The sequence below is a fragment of the Neoarius graeffei genome, chromosome 3 (genome assembly GCF_027579695.1).
Source record: "Neoarius graeffei isolate fNeoGra1 chromosome 3, fNeoGra1.pri, whole genome shotgun sequence".
NCBI classification, from domain to species: Eukaryota; Metazoa; Chordata; class Actinopteri; order Siluriformes; family Ariidae; genus Neoarius; species Neoarius graeffei.
In genome coordinates this window covers 33,798,681-33,820,795 of record NC_083571.1, presented here as the reverse complement: position 1 = coordinate 33,820,795, position 22,115 = coordinate 33,798,681, and the positions used below count along the sequence as shown (strand labels likewise).

At 39.5% G+C, this 22,115-nt stretch overlaps 1 protein-coding gene across 10 annotated transcripts in view; it reads right to left on the bottom strand.

Moving 5' to 3' along the window:
• Window positions 1-22,115, bottom strand: part of sorbs2a (sorbin and SH3 domain containing 2a) — a 92,859-nt gene that overhangs the window by 51,105 nt on the left and 19,639 nt on the right. For 7 of the 10 annotated variants that reach the window (XM_060916710.1, XM_060916719.1, XM_060916715.1 and 4 more), the window contains exons 2-4: window positions 4,694-4,749; window positions 2,290-2,316; window positions 1,985-2,109 (exon numbers count right to left, since the gene is read on the bottom strand). In XM_060916710.1, coding sequence (XP_060772693.1) covers window positions 1,985-2,109; window positions 2,290-2,316; window positions 4,694-4,703 — 162 coding nt within the window. In that variant the 5' untranslated portion in view covers window positions 4,704-4,749. Of the gene's footprint in view, window positions 1-1,984; window positions 2,110-2,289; window positions 2,317-4,693; window positions 4,750-12,531; window positions 12,599-16,244; window positions 16,304-22,115 lie in introns of those variants that run through there. The other 3 variants (XM_060916713.1, XM_060916711.1, XM_060916717.1) reach the window with 3 other exon arrangements.

Sequence of the window (22,115 nt, the reverse complement as noted above, 5' to 3'; positions counted from 1 at the left end):
CTTCAAGAAATTGCCGAGAAGATCCTCCCGGGATCTCAGTGCGGATTCTGAGCTTCTCAAGGGACGATTGGCATGATTTTCTGCGCCAGACAGCTGCAGGAAAAGGCTCAAGAGCAGAACAAGCCCCTCTTTCTGGTGTTCTACGAACTCGAGAAAGCTTATGATAGCGTTCCGAGGGATGCTATGTGGGCTGTCCTGAGATGCTTCGGCCTACCAGATCCCTTCATCATGATGATCCAAGCAATGCATTACGGCCCGTGTCATCCACCAAAAAAACACCTCGGATGAGTTTCCCATCACCTATGGACTGAAACAGGGTTGTTTTTCTTGCACCAACACTGTTCTCTCTCTACCTTGCTGCCATGCTACACAAGATTCCACCAGACAACCCAAGCGTGGAAGTCAGATACCGTTTCATAGGAGGACTGTTCAACCTGTTTTGAGTCCACTCCAAGCATCGAACTGCCATTTTCAAAGTGACAGAGATGCAGTACACAGATAACAATGCTGCACCAGCTCACTCGCCTGAAGAACTACAGCGATCAGTCAACAACTTCTGCGCTGCCTACTCCCAGTTTGGCCTCACCGTGAACACCGGCAAGACCAAAATCCTCATCCAACCCCCACCCGGAGCTGATCTACCAGACTGCAACATCTCTATCGTGGGGAAACAACATCAAGTGCGTGGAGCACTTCCCGTACCTTGGTAGTCTTCTTTCCGTCCAGTGCACTTCAACCAAGGACGTAGAGAACAGGCTCCATGCAGCACATTTTGTGTTTGGGAGACTCACAAGCCGGGTGTTCAAGAATAAGGACCTCAGCCGTCGAACCAAACTGATGGTCTACAACACTGTTGTGGTCTCATCCCTCCTTTATGGGTGCGAAACATGGACCCTGTACCACCGAGACCTGAAGAAGCTGGAACAGTTCCATCAGAAGACACTCCACACCATCCTCAATATCAGCTGGGAGGACTACATCACCAACATCACAGTCCTCGAAAGAGCCAGGGCAACCAGCATAGAAGCAACCATCATGAAACACCATCTTAGGTGGTCAGGTCACGCTGCCCGCATGGACGAAACAAGACTCCCAAGGAGGATCCTCTTCAGCAAGCTGAGCACAGGGAAACACCCCCGGGGCCGCCCTATGCTACTCTACAAAAATCACCTGAAGCAGACCCTCAAGGCAACCAACATAGACCCTGAGACCTGGGAGGAAGCAGCTAGACAGCATACCAAGTGGTGAAACACCATCCGTACAGGGACGAAACTCTTTGAAGCAAACAGAAGAATGAATCTGGAAACCAAGCGACAGCGCAGAAAAGAGAAAGAGGCACAACCCCAACTACCACTGACCTTTCAGTGCCACCAATGCCCCTGAATTTTCAGAGCTAGAATCAGGCTCATCAGCCACCAACAAGCCCACTATCAGATGTGACTGGAAGGAACAAACTACTCGGATATGAGGAATTACCAACGATGACGACGACAAAATAATTGTAATGGTACAATATACAGTGGCCCTGTGATGACCTGGCGACTTGTCCAGGGTGTACCCCGCCTTTTGCCCGTAGTCAGCTGGGATAGGCTCCAGCTTGCCTGCGACCCTGTAGAAGGATAAAGCGGCTAGAGATAATGAGATGAGATGAGATATACATCCAACCTTATTCTCACCATGAAAAACTTTTCCAATCCAATTGTTTTTCTTTTCAGAGCGATCCAAACACCAAAATCCAATCTTTTCAACTCAAACCTGACCTGCTTTCAGATGTGAGCTTAGATTGGATATGTGGCTGTGAGACCCAAGAACAGGCAGATTGCAATTCATTACACTTCATCCATCAGGAATCAGACATGAGCTGTAGATTGACCTACACAGCAAGTCATCTCAGTACTCAAGGCTGGTGCTCTTTTCCAGATTCTGATTGAATAAAAACAGGTTTATGGCAGAGTAGAAGGTGAAGTGTGTTTCAACTGTTTACCGGGACGGGACTGCTCTTGTCATGTAGGCTGGGACGAACGCTCCGGTAACCTTTTGCTGTCAGAGTGGAGTTGCTTGCATCGCCATTCCTCAATCCATCTGTCACACTGTGAGACCGCCAGCCATCTACACACACACACACACACACACGATTACTATATAGCACCATCCATCTATATATCTGCCTCAGGTTCTCATATTCTGATACCATGACATGACAACCTGTCAAGCGCGCGCACACACACACACACACACACACACACACACACACACACACACACACACACACACAATTATCACACTTACCAGAATCTGACAAATGACTTTCACTACCTGAAAACACAGCAGACAAAAAACATTCAACATAAAGCTGTACTGTATTTTCTTTCTTTCTTTCTTTCTTTCTTTCTTTCTTTCTTTCTTTCTTTCTTTCTCTTGTTGTCTCTCTTTTTCTCTTCCTATTGTACATTTAGCATCCAGTTGCTATTTGTTTCCATTTCTATTATATACCATTAAGTACAGTACTATTAGTACGCGGTGTGAAACATGAATAAAAACAGAACAAAATGATTTGCAAATCCTTTTTGACCTATGTTCAAATGAATACAATACAAAGACAAGATATTTCATGTTCAAGCTTTAATGTTTTTGTAAACATACACTCATTCTGTTTTTGTAAATATACACTCATTTTGATGCCTGCAACACATTCCAAAAAAGTTGGAAAAGGGGCAACAAAAGATTGGCGACGCTGTAGAATGCTAAAAAAATTTTTTTTAAATCAACAGTTAAACAGGTTAACTGGTAATTGGAAAGGCTCAGGCATTCACAAGCAAGGATGGGGAGAGGTTCACTTTCACTTTGTGAAAAACTGCAGGGGCAAATAGTCCAATAGTTTAAGAATAATGTTTCTCAATGTACAACTGCAAGGGATTTCAACATCAACAATCCATAATATCATTAAAAGGTTCAAAGAATCTAGAGAAATTTCTGCACGTAAGGGACAAGGCCCCAAACCAACAGTGAACACCCATGACCCTCAATCCCTCAGTTGGCACTGCATTTAAAAACTGACATGATTGCATAAAAGATATAACTACATGGGCTTGAACACTTTGGAAAACTGTTGTCGGTAAACAAAGTTCGTCGCTACATCTACCATGCAAAGCAAAAGCCAGATATGAACAACATCCAGAAATGTCACCAAATTCTCTAGGTCTGAGCTCATCTGAGATGGACTGACGCAAAGTGAAAAAGTTTGCTGTGGCCTGATGAGCCCACATTTCAAACTATTTTTGGAAAACATGGACCTTGTGTCCTCCAGGCTAAACAAGAAACGGACCATCCAGATTGTTACCAGCACAAAGTTTATAAGCCAGCATCTGTGATGGTATGGGGATGTGCTAGTGCCCATGGCATGGGGAACTTGCACATCTGTGAAGGCTTCATTAATGCTGAAAGGTACATGCAGGTTTTGGAGCAATATATGCTGCCACCCGGATGATATCTTTTTCAGGGACATCCCTGCTTATTCCAGCAAGACAATGTCAAGCCACATTCTGCACGTGCTACAACAGTGTGATGTCATAGTAAAAGAGTATGGGTGCTAAACTGACCTGCCTGCCTTGCATTGAAAACGTATGGTACTTTATGAAGCTCAAAATACAACAACAGAGACCCTGGACTGTTGAGCAACTGAAGTCATACATCAAGCAAGAATTTAACTTTCAAAAATTCAACAGTGGTAAACACGCCTCTGGCACAACTTTTTTGGACTGTGTTGTAGGCATCAAATCCAGAATGAGTGTATATTTACAAAAAGAAAAAAAGTTTATCAGTTTGAACATTAAATATCTTGTCATTCTGGCTTTATTTACACATTCCTTAGCGTCCCAACTTTTTTCAAATCGGGGTTGTATTACTCAGGAGTGGAAGTATTGAAAAATTATAAAATAATACTTACATGATAATAGATGTATCAGAATCTTACTCAATTAAAAATGGGAGGATCCAGCCAAAAATATACTCAAGTGAAAGTAAAAAAGTAGTAGCCAACAAGTATTTGATTTCAATCAAGTAAATACACCAAAACAACACTTATGTACAGTAATGAAGTCAAGTTACTGAAATACTTTCCACCTAGCACTAGTACCAAATCTAACAGGTGAATTATCTATAAAATTCTATCATAAGGGAAAAAACTTTGCTAATACAGCTGGTTTGTGGAACACAAGCTAGCAGTCAGCTTATAAGCTTATCCTTATTTGTTCCCAGAAGCATTCATTTTCTTTCTTTCTTTCTTTCTTTCTTTCTTTCTTTCTTTCTTGAATGACATGCCCTCAGAGGTGTAGTAAATGTCAACTCTTATCTTTAAGCTCTTTTAAAAACAGCACAAATCATTGAAAACATGCTGCGCTCAGCCATACAGAGCTCAGTACTAATGCTAGTAGATGTGGAAGAGCATGCTGACTCTGCGAAACTCCTCAGAGATGAGAACAACAACAAAAAAATCAAAATCAAACTGAGTCGTTTAGAAAAAAACACACATTTTACATAAAACTTTACATAGGTTTGAAGAAAATCTTTACACAAAATGTTTTGGAGGAAACAGACTTCTGTTTGTTAGCTACAATAGCTTTGTAGCTAATTACAGACACTATATATCTCTGATCTAGCAGATTTAGGATTCATGAAAGTTATATATACACACCATCATTCATGATGGAGATTTCCTCTCAGCACTTTAGGGAATAAGAGCTCACTTTCCTGCAACACACACCAAACATGAATGTGAGTGAAAACAGCACAACATCATACACATACACACACACACACACACACACACTTAGGTTTAGATTAATGTTCTAATAAAGCACATTATTGTTTCTGTCGTAACAACTTTACACAGGAACTTGGACAGCGGATAATTCACATGAACTAAGCTTAATAATGTGTTATTTAACAAAGAGATATGTACATCATTGTTATGGTGATGTTTTCTAGAAGGAGATGTTTCTTTAACTTTTATGGAAGGAGTCTCCAATTCCAGTCAATTGTGAAGGTGTAATCCTAAAGTTTTCTGACATCTTCAGGACAGACAACTTTACGATTTTTAGTTTATAGATGCAATAATGAAAGTGAGAACGGCAACTTGTTTTACAGATATTCCACAACATTAAATGTAACTATAAATGGATAAAAAGTACCACATTAAAATAATCAAATTCATGACTGTAAGAGTAACTCAATAGTAACTTTTTACTTGCATTTTTTTTATCAGCTCATTTTTTTTTAACTTCACATTTTAGAAACTGGTTAAAAAGCGATGTTAAGTAAGCAAATTTTTAATAATATTTTGCAATTATCCCTGTTTCATTAAGAAAAGGTGGAAAAATAGTTTTTAACATCTGCTCACAGGAAGTTTTCACAGGAAGTAACAAAAGAGTTATTAAAGGACTGACACATGATGAGAATACCGATGTTTTTGAAAGTGTATCCTGATATTATTAAATACGATATCAAGACAGCCTATGTGATGATATCAGCCATCTATGGCTAAACACCATTTCTCTAAACACTAAAAATCTCATAGTCGCCTCAGATGTGTATGTGCATCCTATTTAATCATGGATTACTCACTAAAACGTCAACATCAAATGGTGTTCCATCAAACTTTTGCTTTAAGTGTCTGGATGGGACACTAATGCTGAACTGAGACAGGAATCCCAGACAGACAGACAAGTTGGAAATAGAAAGTGGTGTCATTATGACACAAGCGTGAGGTGGTGTGTATACGGCAGTGGGTGACACCAGTCAGTCTGCAGTCCGAAATCTACAGCATGTGTCTGATATATGTTTCATACGTAACATCATACTCTCATCACACACTTGGAATGAACGAAACACATATTAATAAAACTCACTGAGCCACTGATCCTGCAAACACTGCCTTTCTTTAAAGAGCAAGTTCATGGGAAAGCTGGATCACAGCAGATAAATAATTTAGACGTAACTGTACTAGACCCCACGAGGAAGGCTTGGGATCAGATTAATTAATTATTGAATGCTGTTGAATTTCTGACTGAATGTGGCTCAAAAGGAATGGTTTCGTGTTTCTGTAAGAGGATGGAGCACAGAATGGAAATCTAAATGGAGCTGCATGAAAAATATATCACAATATCAAAAAATATTTTTTAGAAAATATTAAAACAAAATGCAAAAAAAATCTGAAATACATCTCAAAATATCTCTTTCTTCTGAATATTATAATATTAAATATTAACATTAAAAATGTAAAATGTTATAATTCTGAATATTTCAGCAAAACCTACTTAAACATTATAATATTCTTCAATAATAATAACACAAAAAACAATGTAATATAATATTTCTGAAAATTAAAACATTAAAATATCATAATATCGGAATATAATAAAAATAAATATTAAAACATTTATATTATAATCTACCTGACCATTTAAAAAATTTAAACATTATAATATTCCTAAATATTTAAACTAAAACATTTAAACTAAAATAGTTGAACATTTTAAACTAAATTCTCTAAAGATTATATAATTTCAGAAAATTTCCTATATATCACTCGTTATATACCTTAACATTTAAACTTAGACTGCATGAAGATCAGAAGATACATAATATTCCTGAACTTCAAAAATTTTTTCGAAAATATATCCAAAATTGGGCGGCACGGTGGTGTAGTGGTTAGCGCTGTCGCCTCACAGCAAGAAGGTCCGGGTTCGAGCCCCGTGGCCGGCGAGGGCCTTTCTGTGCGGAGTTTGCATGTTCTCCCCGTGTCCGCGTGGGTTTCCTCCGGGTGCTCCGGTTTCCCCCACAGTCCAAAGACATGCAGGTTAGGCTAACTGGTGACTCTAAATTGGCCGTAGGTGTGAATGTGAGTGTGAATGGTTGTCTGTGTCTATGTGTCAGCCCTGTGATGACCTGGCGACTTGTCCAGGGTGTACCCCGCCTTTCGCCCGTAGTCAGCTGGGATAGGCTCCAGCTTGTCTGCGACCCTGTAGGACAGGATAAAGCGGCTACAGATAATGAGATGAGATGAGATGAGATGAGATATCCAAAATTCCAAAACTATAAAATATTCTTCAATAGTATATTAAAAAATATTATACAAATAAATCAATTTCAATCTAAACATCTTTACCAAAGCTCCAAAAAATATATTACTAATATATTATCATCTGATTTTTTTAAATCTCCAAATATAAATATAATGAATATAAAAATATTTTAATTATCTTTACCCTGGATATTTTAATTAAATATTTATAATATTTCCAAATATTTTGTCCAAAATACTACAGGATGACCACAACTCCTATACAACCCCAAAATTGGTGGCACTGTCACCTCACAGCAAGAAGGTTCTGGGTTCGAGCCCAGCAGCCAACGGGGGTCTTTCTGTGTGGCGTTTGCATGTTCTCTCCGTGTCTGCGTGGGTTTCCTCTGGTAGCATGCAGTTAGGTTAACATGGGGCGGCTTTGGGCTGAAGTGCCCTTGAGCAAGGCACCAGACCCCCAACTGCTCCCTGGGCACTGTAGCATGGCTGCCCACTGCTCTGGGTATGTGTGTGTGCTCATCGTTCACGTGTGTGTGCATGTGTGCGTTCACTGCTTCAGATGGGTTAAATGCAGAGAGGAATTTCACTGTGCTTGAGTGTACATGTGATAATTAAAGTTGTTCTTCTTCTTCAGAAAAAGTCGGGATGGTATGTTTAAAACTGAAAACAATGCTTTGTAAATAATCATTAACCTGTAGTGCACTGAAAACAATACAATAGCACATTATGTGAGGTTTTACCTCATGAATTTTATTATTTAAAAAAAATAAATAAAAAAAGTTAAATTTTGATTCTTGCAACACATTTCAAAAAAACTTTGGACGGTAAAGCATTTACCACTTTATAATGTTGCCATTCTTTCTCACAACACTTAAAAGAGGTTTAGGGACTGAAGACACCAAGTGATGAAGCGTTTCAGGTCTTATTTATATCTCATTTTTCCTGCAAACAGGTCTTAAGATGTGCAACAGCACGGGGTCGTCATACAGGGCACTAATTACTTTGTTCCTGGTGACAGTCTGGATGGTCCTTTTCCTCTTTAGTCTGGAGCACATGGTGTCCATTTCTTCCAAAAATGACCTGGAATACTGATTCGTCTGACCACAATACACATTTCCACTGTATGATGGTCCATCCCAGATGCTTCCAAGCCCAGAGAAGTCAATGGCACTTCTGGACACAGTTAACATAAGGCTTCCTTTTTGCATAGTAAAGTTTTAATTGGTGTTTGTGGATGCAACTCCATATTGTAGAGCTTGACACGGGAGTGCCAAAGTAATCCCAAGCCCATGTGGTTATATCAGCTATAGATGAATTGCGGTTCTTGATGCAGTGCTGTCTGAAGGATCGGAGATCACAGGTGTTCAGCTTAGGCTTATGCCCTTGCCCTTTAGCCACCAAAATTCCTCCAGATCCCTTGAATCATTTAATGATCTTCTGCACCGTAGATGGTAAAATATCCAAATCCTTTCATATCTTTCTTTGAGAAACACTGTTTTTAAATATTTCAATTATTTTTTCACACATTTGTTGCCAAACTGGAGATCCTCAACCCATCTTTGCTCCTCAAAGTCTAGACCTTTCCTGGATACTGATTTTATACCAAATCTTGATTACAGTCACCTGTTGTCATCACCTGTTTCAAATCACATAATTATTTAATTGTTTTACCTCATTACATTCCCTAAATTGCCCCCATCGCAACTTTTTTGGAATGTGTTGCAGGTCTGGAATGCAGGAATGGATGTGTATTAACAAATGAAATGAAATTATTGACCAACAAAACATGAAATATTCTGAGTTCATTATGTCTGCAATGAAGCACAAGTCAAAGTCAATTTAGAAATCATTGCTTTCTTTTCAGAGGTGAACAGTAACGAAGTACACTTACTTGAGTACTGTACTTAAGTACACTTTTTGAGTATCTGTACTTTACTTGAGTATTTTTTTTTAAACTTCTGACTTTAACTTCACTACATTTGAAAGAAAATATCGTACGGTACTTTTCACTCCACTATATTTCTATCAAGTTACTCATTACTATGAAGCAGCTTTGAAAGTGGATGTTTTTGTCTTTTCTTTTCTAAAACATGATTGTTTTTTTCACAGATAACACTGAGACAGCCTATCAGCAATCACTAGGGTCATTTCATGTCCATAGACTGTATAAAATCAAGATCAATGATTTCTCTGCAGCATTATTTAACACGATCAGTTGATGTCAGAATGGAAGGAGGCGGTTCTTCTAGGGAATGCACGCACTCATGACCCATGAACCTGTGTTTCAGTTTTCTGAAAGGATTAAAGAGTCGTTTCGTTTTAAATGTTTGCTTTGTTTGCCTAAAATGAACCACATCACAGCCAACAAAAACTCGCCATCCAACCTGTGGAAGCATATTGAGGTATATAAACATTTTATTCCAAGAGAAAGCTTGCAACAAAGTTGTCTGTGCTTTTAGAGCTTGCGATAACGTTGCAATAGCTATGCAGTCTGGTTAGTCAAATGACTTTCTATGGATTTGCCCACCAAGTTACCGTAGCCTTGTCCACGGCTAATGTTTACACATAGCTAGTTAACTTGGACACTGTGAGTTAGCATGTAAAAATGGAGTTACACTAACATGAATAACTTTAACTTATTTGAAGTCCTTTAAGTAATATGTTTTAGCATAATCTTGCCAAATAAACAATGTAGAAATCTTTCTTTTCTAGTAATATTAGCTACCCAATATGATTTCGAGTTTGAAAAGAGTTTGCCAGCATGTCAGATGGAGTCACTGACTAGCTAGCTTAACGTTAAACCACCATGATGGCACAGCATGCGTCCATTTTGTGAATTCACATTTCTGTCTTTGGTAATGGCATTAGGTTTTGTAAGCATTTTGGCAATAATACAACAATGCGTTGACAGAAAATGTACTTTTAATACTTAAGTATTTTTAAAAGCAAGTACTTCAAGACTTTAACTTAAGTAAAAAAGTGACTGTACAACTTTCACTTGTATCAGAGTAACATCTGACCAGTGGGATCTGTACTTTGACTTAAGTAATGAAGTTGGGTACTTTGTCCACCTCTGTTTCTTTTTTACTTGCATTTTCCATACCGTCTCAGAAACCTCAATCTCATCTATTAAATAGCTGAACTGCTAGGATGTCAGACATCAGCTTTCCTTCAAAAGTCCAACCTGTCCATCACTGGAAAAATATTAATAAAACATAAAAGTACAAAATTCACAAAAGAAAAAAGACGTCTCAGTAAATTTCAAATTAAACACTGATTCTACAAAGTGTCCCAAAAGTCTCCAAACATAGGAGACATGATACCTAATCTTTAAATGTTACCTAGCAAGATAATAATGCTGACAATACAAACTATATGAAAGCTAATTACTAGGCATCGCAGTACAAATTGCCATGGCAAATATGAAGTTTATGTAGCCACACATAGATTGCAGTGATATATTATATTCCAATAAAGATGTTAACTTATTTCTAATATTAGCAGAAAATATTATAAACATTTATGAATCCTGTCAGAAATTTTACATTTGGTCATTTTAGCTATCTAGCTAGCATTCGCATTAGCACCTGAAACATTCTCTCAGAAATCCTGTCAGGTTAGGTCATGATAGCTAACTTGCTAGCATTAATGGTAAATATTATTCCAATAAATATATGTTATTTACCAGCTGGGGGGTCCGTATGGTGAAATACTGTGACCGAGGTCTTGAAAGTACTGAGCGAGGCCCTCTGGGCTGAGGTCAGTATTCAAGGCCGAGGTCACGGTATTTCACCATACGGACCGACCTTAAGCTGGTAAATAATATATTTATTTTTTTCTTTACCAAATTCTAACAGAAAACAAGAACGCCCGAAAGGGAAAACCGAGCCGAGCCGCCATTTTGAATCCTCATTCATGGCTGTAATGCAAATGGCTTCCTCCTCGGTATACAAGTGCACTTCCATGGCAGGAAAAAAAACTACATTTTGCCACCTATGTAGTCCCCTATTTATACAAATAGGAGTCATTCAGGATTCAGCCATGTTTTTTCTCGGCGTTAGCAACAGTTACAGGTTTTTAGCTTTCTCCTGAAATGTTTTCTTTAATTTTGTCTTCATCAGGGTAGTAAAACTCGCTTTCGCTGTGAACACTGTTGTTATCGCTATCCATGCTGTAAAATTAATGCTATTTTGAATCCTCATTCACGGCTGTAATGCAAATTGCTTCCTCATCAGTATACAAGTGCACTTCCATGGCAGGAAAAAAAAAACCTACATTTTTGCCGCCTATGTAGTCCCCTATTTATACAAAATTGAGTCATTCAGGATTCAGCCATGTTTTTGCTCGGTGTTAGCAAGTTACAGGTTTTTAGCTTTCTCCTGAAATGTTTTCTTCTATTTCTTCTTCCTCAGGGTAGTAAAACTCGCTTTCGCTGTGAACACTGTTGTTATCACTATCCATGCTGGAAAAATTAATGCTATTCTCCTGAGAAATGCTGGCAAAAATTTATAAGATTTTTGATATTATAAATAAATCTTATTAAAAAAAAGATAAATGTTGACAAAAAATGCTACTATGTTTGTTGTTGTGAATGAGCGAGTCGCCAGAGGTCCGTAACCGGGGTCCGTACTGTAGGATACGGACCCGCTCGCCAGCCAATCAGAGCGCAGGATTTGATGGAAACCGCACCGTGAAAAAAATAATATCATTTATGAACATGATTTTAAAATTCTTTCAGAAATCCTGTCAGGTTAGCGACTCGTGTTATCTGCTGTGTATTATTAGCAGTAAAGATTATCCTCTCAGATATCTTAAATTAGCTCTTATTAGTAAACTTGCTGGCATTAGCAGCAATAATGTGACGATTAATGGTATAACTTAAAAGCCTTTCTGAAATCCTTTCAGATTAGATCACATTAGCAAGGTACTTAGCATTAAGAGTGGAGATTATGTACATGAAATAATAAAACCTAAACATTATTTCAGAAATTTCTTTAAAAACTTGCTTGCTTGCTATATTATGAATATGATCAAAATACTTAATGAAATCTTGTCAGGGTCACTTTGTAGCAATAGCAGTAAAAATTATAAGCATTATGAATCTTGTCAGATACCGTAAATGAACTTGTGTTTTGAATATGAATATGGATTTCAGAAATCCTGTTAGGTAAGCAGCTGGCTAGCTAAAAAAAAGAAGTCCTCGCAGAAATCATATGCTAGCTGGCTAATAAATGTATTCACTGTTAACATTATGTTAACTTTCTTCTTTCTACTTGAAGGCTTTCATATATTTAGATGCACGCACACACACACACACACACACACACACACACACACACACATACATAACAGTCAAGTCTCTCCTCACACACATACCGTACACATGCAGCATATCCTGTTTAAATTATATTTAATTTATAATTCCTACTCAAAATAAAACTAATACATACCATTCAGCATCTTCGGTGTTTACGATAAACTTTCCTTCTGTGTATTTCTTGTCGCTCTGTAAATTGGTCTGAACAGTTGGCTGTATTTTCAAAAAGACCATGAGTCAAATTCCTCTGCAGATCTCTCTGTACTGATTTTGGCCCATGATGCTCTTTTAGAGGGCTTTCTCATACTACCAACACACACACACACACACACACACACACACACACACACACACACTGCTCCTGTTACTGTTTTAAATTTAACTCGACTGCTGCTATTTCCTATAAAAATACTGTCAGGTCCAAAAGTCTGACCCCCAGCAAAAAAATCTTAGACAAGTAAGTTTTAGCTGTTTAAAAATAATTCAAATATCATGTTCACACACCATATAGTTCATTTTTCTAATTGAAAACTAACTCCATTCAATCTTCCATAGGTTTGATGTAATACAATATTGATGTTAGTGTCATTGTAGTTCTGTTAGCGGTCAGTGTTACATGTTGTTATTGTGGTCCGACGGAGTCTTTTCTTACAAATGTAGCCACACATCTGAGGAAAATGTTGATCTTCTAAACAGTTTTGTGTCATTTCCACTGTCACGGTGCCTTTAGATTTGTTTATATAACAAATAACAACCAAGTGCTATCTTGCTGAAATGTTAACTTCATTCATTAACCGGCTTTTAAATGGAATGCCTATTACGTCTTGAAAATAACGTTGCTCGACAACTAGAAAACAAGGATGCCAAGGTTAATCTTACTAATACTTCAAACTAACTGTTTACCTAGCTAGCTTTGTTTGTTCAGCTAGCATTAACTAATTAACTACCTAGCATTAATTGTGTTAAAAGTCTTTTATACACGAAGCATAAACAGCAGAAACAAGACAAAACTTAAGGTTGTATAGGTTTATGTTAAAAAGTTGCGTTAAAATTATATCTGTATGAAACGGTAACTGTTGCATCCAAAGTAGTAATACATCATCAACCACACACACACACACACACACACACACACACACACACACACACACACAAACCACTTGTCACATCTGCAGTTTTAGCACAGAGGGCATGGCAGGGTGGGTCGCCTTGGCAATAAGGGTTATATTATGGGATAGTGTTTCGAGGGTACAGACTGGTGGCGTCACAACAGCTGCCAAAACAGGAAACACACCAGCACACACACACACTAACACTGGTTTTCAGATGAACTCCTTATTCAGCCATCACACATTGAGAACCAGCTCTTTAAATCTGTGTGTGTGTGTGTGTGTGTGTGTGTGTGTGTGTGTGAGAGAGAGAGAGAGAGAGAGAGAAACTTAACAAGCGTGAAAAGAAGAAGAGAGAAATAAAGAGAGAGACAAAGGTTTGAGAGAGATTTTGTTGAGAAGAGAATGTTGTTGTTGTTGCTCTACAGAGCTAAGTGATTGAAGGCTCAGTGTGTCTGTAAGTGTTAGACTATACAGCAGCAGATTCGATGCCTGTAGTTAGCAAGAGGAGATTTATTGCTACAGGATTATGGAGGGAAAGGTGCCAAGTCATATTGTGTGTGAATAGAAACAAGGCATATATTTTCCCTTTTTCAGAAACTTTGATTGATTTGCACGCACGCGCACACACACACACACACACACACACACACACACACGAGACCGTGTCATGTACGAGACTCAAAGTTCATGCCCTGCCAGGGCCACTGTGAGAGCGCTGTTCTTACACTGTCAACAGCTGTGTGACTCACTGTGTGTGTGTGTGTGTGTGTGTGTGTGTGTGTGTGTGTGTGTGTGTGTGTGTGTGTGTGTATTTTATTAAAAGCCTCACTAGGACAGAACTGCCAGTTACTCCTCTATTCTTAGGTCTCTGTCAGTAATCACGATGGTGTCATCAGAACAGTTTCAGCCACACACACACACACACACACACACACACACACACACACACACACACACACACAGGTCATGGCCAATGAAGGAGGCCTGGCCTCTGTCTGTCAATCCCAGTAAAGGAGGTGTGGCCTCTGTCAGTCCAAGGGAAGGAGGCGTGGCCTCTGTCTGTCAATCTCATAGATGACTTGCAACCACGTGATCAAAATGTGCTACGTCATGAGCGTCTGCCATGATGGTGGATATACAAGCAACTAGGATGGCAGCCGCTGAAAGCGTGTCTGTAAACAATGCTGAATTTTCTCAGTATTAGGCCAAAAAAAATATTACCTTTGTTTCGGGTTTCCCGACCGACCCATTGAAATGGAGCCGACTGTGCATGTCTAAATGCCAAAATATGAAAAAAAAAATTTCTGTTTCAGGTTTCCCGACCGACCCTGAAATTAGCTGGCAAGTCTAACTATTTTATCAGATTTTCTAAAACACATACACGTTGACAAATAAAAACGAAATGCTTATCAAACATTTCACCAAAGTTAGACTGGAATATCGCCGGCGCCATATTGAGACTGTTCCAGCACACCAACCAATCAGCGTCCACGTTACATACAGGATGGGAAGTTGCTGTTGCTAGTGCGAGAAGATGGACGCCGAGAATGTTGTTGTCAATATTTTACAAGATTCTTGCAAACACGGAGGAGGACTGAACATATTTCATGTTTTGGATACCCGTAAAACATTTGAAGATATTGAATCTGACTTTGCATGTTTGTCAACAACAAATCTGGAGATATCGATGTCAGAATCAGCTAAAGGGCCATGGACAACTTTGGATAACACTGACCAAATGTACAGACAGCCACTCAAATGTGTTCAGTGTTTTGAAGAATCTAAAAGTTTTGAAGTTGAAATGTATACAAAATGATTCTGAAACAGCTGCTGAACCCCCAAACAAGATAGCACGAACCAATGCATTTGATATCATAATGAAAGCTACATCCCATCGTGCCAATTATTCTCTGCCCAGCAAAAAAGTTGCCAGGTAAGGTGGTCTATTGATGCCAACATATATTATTTTTGGACAGAAAAAATCTGCAATTTATCAGAGTTAATTCAGGACTGTGACAGCATCAAAACTCAGTTAAATCTTTTCATGACATGGTTCATTGCTTGTTTAGATATCCTGAACCTCCAAGGCTTTAAAAAAAAGTTTTTAGCACTGGTACCTGTGATATTAAAGTAGAATGTCACGGAATATAAGTTTGTGTATTTAAAACAATTTTTATTAATATTTACAAATGTGTGTTGTGATATCTCGATGGGTAAAAAAAAATTTCTAAAACCCAACCCTATTTTATCATCTCTCAAAAAAAAAAAAATCCCTACCTACCGAGCCAAACTCAAAACAGCATGAAACCCTAAACAAAGTATTAATTTTTTTTGGCCTTACCACGATTTGAATGGTCGAGCGAAGATTCAATACAAAGAGAAGATAGATATGTGTGGATTTGACCCTTATTATTTCAAAAAGTCAGACTTTTCTGAAGACGCTTCTACCGACCATCGAGTACCCGGATATCACGTTCTATCTGGTTTGGCTGCCGAAGAATCAAGTCCGACTTTGGACGAAACATAGTCCATTTTCTGAGTAGGTGCCCAGTCTGGATTGTTTGTATTGTATAATTTTGCTGGCACTCCTAGAAGCGAAATTGTAATGCACATGTTAAAATTATAACAACAACCGAGTGAACCACGACAAGAGAAAACTCATTTTATAGCAAGATTCTAGCAACACGAAATGAAATTCTTCCATGATATTATCAAGAAAGCGTTTGAATCTCACCGGAGATAAAATGATTACTGCAAGCACGAGCTGTTTTGGTTTTAGCCTGTGTTAGATCAGCCCTGTCGATGTTGTTCGGCCATGCTTGTTTCCTCTCCGTACTAAGCCTCAGAGTTTCCTCGCCCTCTTTCCGAGTCACGGACGGAATTCTAAAAAATTGGAACATGCCACAGTCATGAGTATTGTTGTGACCATAACCATATACAGCACAATATGGCATAGCTAAAAGAACGCTTAAAGCAGTGGAAAAAAGAAAGACAGTTGCGCACATGTGACTATGTTTTGTATGGAATGTCGCTTGACCCCGCATTTGTATCTCCACCAACATGGCCGACATCTGGGTTTCTATTTTGCTTTGATGTCACTTGCAAGTCAAGGATTGAAGGAGGCATGGCTCCTGACAGTCAGTCCTAATCAAGGCGGTGTGGCCTCTCACTGTCAATCCCAGTGAAGGAGGTGTGGCCTCTGTCAGTCCAAGGGAAGGAGGCATGGCCTATGTCTATCAGTCCCAGTGATGGAGGCCTGGCCCCTCACATGCCCCTTTTCCACCAAAGCAGTTCCAGGGCTGGTTCGGGGCCAGTGCTTAGTTTGGAACCGGGTTTTCTGTTTCCACTGACAAAGAACTGGCTCTGGGGCCAGAAAAACCGGTTCCAGGCTAGCACCAACTCTTTGCTGGGCCAGAGGAAAGAACTGCTTACGTCAGTGGGGGGGCGGAGTTGTTAAGACCAACAACAATAACAAGAACACGAAAGATCGCCATTTTTAAGCGACGAGAAGCAGCAGCTGTACAAACGCGAAGTCATCCATTATTATTATTGTTGTTGCTGCTGCTTCTTCCGTGTTGTTTTTGCTTCGATATTCGCAGCAAGGTTTATGCAAACGTAGCGACGTAACTGACGTATACAACGACATAATGACGTATACAGCGACGTAATGACGTGGCTTCCCTTAGCACCGCGAGCTATGGAAAAGCAAACTGGTTCTCAGCTGGCTCGCAAGTTGAACAAGTTGTGAACCAGCACCAGCACTGGCCCCGAACCAGCCCTGGAACTGATTTGGTGGAAAAGGGGTAACAGTCAGTCCTAATTAAGGAGGTGTGGCCTCTGTCTGTCAGTGTCTCAGTGAAGGTGTGGCCTCTGTCAGTCCAAGGGAAGGAGGCGTGGCCTCTGTCTGTCAGTCCCAGTGATGGAGGCATGGCCCTTGACAGTCAGTGCTAATCAAGGAGGTGTGGCCTCTGTCAGTGTCTCAGTGAAGGAGGTATGGCCTTTGTCTGTCTACTCCTCAAAGCTAACCTTTTTCTTTTTGCACAAACCTGATTTTCATCACATAGCACAAACACCATAATATTCCACTGTTATCTACATGACCATTTTTCCACATCAGATGTTTAAAAAAAATACTAATTAGCTATTTTTCAACTTTTTGGTGGGGCAAATGCTTCTACTACTGCTAGCAAAATTGAAAAACAACTGAAATGTAAAAACAGCTCAGAAATTTGGAAAGGTTTTATAAATGCTCCAAAACAAATCCAGATCCAGACATTCCAAATCAATCCTCAGCATCTGCCATCCAAAAAAGGCAGAAAGTGATTCCTCCTGTAAAAGTGGACCCTGAAATGGTGCCAGGGTCTTTTCAAAGCTGCATACTTGAGGGCCGCTTGTCCTGGCTGCATATCTCGGAATCAGTGACACATCGCTGTGTGTTGAATACTGGAAGTTTGAGGCGACCCAAAGGTGCTGGCAACATTTCTTGGTTTTCCGAAGCTGACCACAGAAATTCTCGTAAAAACTGAGATTTGGTCAAAAATGCTGCTGCTCAGGCCAAGCAAACACAGCAAAAGGAACTAAAGAGGTGTAACATGCTTCATCTTTACCAGGGTAGAACGATGCACTCTTGTGATATTCACAACTTCGCATGTTCTCATAAATTTGATTTCACAGTATTGACTTTTATTAATATGGCAGAAAATTAACAACGTATTTTCTAAATCATTTACCAACGTGCCTGAGGGAAATGTTGATATTCCTGATAGTCACTGTATGCCGTGTAAATATTTAACAGCTATACGCTAGCTCGCAAAATCATTAATCCTAGTGGGTAGCTAGCTTGTGCCAAATGTTGATATTTTCCAATTGTCGAGCAACTGTGTGGAGGAAAATCCCAAACCGAGGTTGTTATATACCAACAATTTTAAGACAAGTACAAAACAAATTCATACTAAGATACTGAAATAAAATCTAAATGAAAGCTAGAAACAGTACCTCTAAACCTAGCGAATACCTTTTCATTATGCAGTATGAATGAAATACAAAAATAACTTTAAATTCGAAACTAAAATAAACAAATTTGAAAAATACCTAAAAACTAAAACTGATAAACACACACAAAATAAACACTAACTGAAAGCCTAAACATTAAATCAGCTTAAATAAGATAGCAAGCAAAGAAGTACATAAACAAACAAACAAACAAATACATAACATTTTGAATGAATAAGTAAAAGTCTGAAATTTGTTACTGTATATCCACTCACTGGCCACTTTAATAGAAACTTGTTGTTGATGCTAAGATTCCTGTTCTTGGCTGCAGGACTGGAACCCAATGTGGTCTTCTTCTGTTGCATGCTGAGATGCTTTTCTGCTCACCACGGTTGTAAAGAGTTGTTATGAGTTGCTATATCCGACTGGGCAGAAAAGCTTGAACCAATCTGACCATTTTCCTCTGAGCTCTCTTATCAACAAGGCATTTGTTTCCACCCACAGAACTGTCGCTCACTTTATGTTTTTTGTTTTTCGCACCATTCTGTGTAAACTCTAGAGACTGTTGTGTGCAAAAAACCCAGGAGATCGGCAGTTTCTGAAATACTCAAACCAATCCATCTGGCTCAAACCAACACCCATGCCACAGTGAAAGTCACACTTTGAGATCAAAATTTTTCCCATTCTGATGTTTGAAGTGAACATTAACTGAAGCTCTTGATTTGTATCTGCGTGATTTTATGCATCATGCTGCTGTCAAGGGATCGGCTGATTAAAGAACTGCATCAAACAGCAGGTGGATGGGTGTTCCTATTAAAGTGGCCGGTGAGTGAATGTCAAAGCGAAACCCATACTGAAACAAACATTCCCCCATGGCCTTGGATTTAAATGTTTAAATCTTAGTGCTGTGCATCCTCAATGTATGTAACAGCAATTTGATATCAAAATACGATTTTATCTTAACAAGCACAATTTTGTTGCATTAGCCTAGTACTTCGCTAGTACTTCGCTAGCTCGGTTCCACGCTTTTTTTTTTTAAATCTCTTGATTTTCTACTTGTACTTTTGTATTTTGAATTTGGGAGCATGCAGGCTCTAGAAGCTAAACGTTTCCACACGCCATGTTGTTCTAGTCTAATTTGCATATTGGATGTCAAAGTCAAAGTCCTTCCCACGCCTTACAGTACCTGGTGTTCCTAGGCAGTCTCCCACTCAAGTACTAACCAGGCCCAACCTGTATGTGGCACATCAGGCGGCGCCGATCTCTGTTTCCATAGCCCTCGGCCTCTCGCCTATTACATAGCTAGGGTTACAGTGGGGGGCTAGTCCTCTGGTAACCACGAGAGTTTAACTCCCCATGCACATCTGTATTGCAGCGTGCCTTGCCAGATGGCGGTAGGTACCATTTTTATGATGGTCTTTGGTATGACCCGACCGTGAATAGAACTCACGATCTCCCGATCGAGAGGCGGACACGCTACCACTAGGCCACTAGTCGGTCATATTGGATGTAATTGGTGGCCATTTTGTGACATCACAAACTGAGTTCTTACCTTACACTTTACGAACAATGAGTAAAGGATTTTAAGGGAAAAATAAGCAGAGAGAGAAAGAGAGAGAGAGAGAGGGGATGGTATGCAGTGTTAGGTAAACCACTGACATACACGTAACACGCACACATCCAGTTCAGGCCTCTCTCTACCATACACACATCAGAAACAAAGAGTCATTAGTGCTCTGTGCTAATTGGGAGTAATTATTCCGCTTTGCTTGATTCATTACGTTCCGCAAAAGTACAAGAACAGAAGGCATTAACCTCGCACACACAAACACATGATTCAAGGTCCACTCTCAAAGCGCACACACTCGATTAGAACTTGGCCCATACACCATCAGTAAACAATAACCAGTTTCCTCATTTACAGACTCAAACACAACTCAACATTCAAACCATTCAGTTTATCGTTTTTCGGTCTTTTAGTAAAGTTGTGTGTCAATGTTCTCATGGCCAAACCTAACCGGAATTTACTGAATTTTATGCTGATTTCCTTTGTGCTTATGTGCGTATGTTGAAAAATGATTGAAGTATCTGCTGTATATTACCATGCACCATTGATTCACATTTGGCCATGCTCACAAATCTCCATAAAAGGTGAAGCTCACAGTGAGCTGAAAACAACAGAAAGTTAAATCTTCCAGTAATGTAGCTCAGACACTGCAGTGTGTTGGCTACCACAGACACACACTACTGTTACAGGGTGCCGTTACTTTTGTTATAATTGAACGGCTCGTCTTATCCGTTGTAATTTATGGATTGGTTCTGGATCACTTTCTTTTAAAATGTCAATTAAGTAAGTGATTTCAACTCATCGTAACTCTGCGACAATTTAAATGTGTTACATTTGTGTGTGTGCGTGTGTGTGAGACTGGTCTCTGTGGATCGCAGGTTGCGTGTTTGCATGTGTGAGAACCATTTTATGTGTGCTGTTTCACATTCCTTCAGCCATTGAAACTCAACCTCTGTGTGTGTGTGTGTGTGTGTGTGTGTGTGTGTGTGTGTGTGTGTGTGTGTGTGTGTGCACTAGTGTTCCCTTTCGAGGCCTTTGTGCCGACCCTGAATAAAACTGGACACAAACACGCAGGAATGAGGAAGACGACAGTAAACACACACACACACACACACACACACACACACACACACACACACACACACACACACACACACACACAAATTGATGGGTGAGACCAAAAGGCTGAAACAGAGTGAGATGGAATGAAAGACTGAAACCCATAACTGAATAGCATCAGACTGAATCAAATCGAACTGAATCAAATTGAAGTGAATCAAATCAAATTGAAGTGCTTTAAGTTGTACTGAACACAACTGAATCAAATTGAGTGATCAAATCAAGTAAAAAAAAAGTGAATTGAATTTTACAGGATCAGACTGATTCAAGTGTGTGTGTGTGTGTGTGTGTGTGTGTGTGTGTGTGTGTGTAAGAAATAGAGGGACAAGGAGGAAAAAAAAGGGAATGAACCTAATGAAACAGTGGAGCTGAAAGAAAGGGATTTTATAGTGCAGATTCTGGGTATGTGTTCAGTTTGATGTCTCAGCAAGCCACCAGCCCATGTAATGATTTTCCATTCCTGTGTTTTGGCCACAGTCGCAGATTATTTGGGCCTGTTTCTGCAGTAAAACCCAGAAAAATATCACATGCTGCTTCCCTTGTCACTTGGGCAATCATATTTTCCCAGTTCACACATCATAAATGCTAATTCTTTTTGTCTATGTGCACCAATAACGTTAGCTACTAAGCTACCATGAGCTATTTTGGTATTCTCATAATATTTACGTTTCTTTTGTTTCTATGGTATAATCAATGACTACTACAGCCAAATTTTATTTTTGGGAAAAAAAGAGGGCGGCATGGTGGTGTAGTGGTTAGCGCTGTCGCCTCACAGCAAGAAGGTCCGGGTTCGAGCCCCGTGGCCGACGAGGGCCTTTCTGTGCGGAGTTTGCATGTTCTCCCCGTGTCCGCGTGGGTTTCCTCCGGGTGCTCCGGTTTCCCCCACAGTCCAAAGACATGCAGGTTAGGTTAACTGGTGACTCTAAA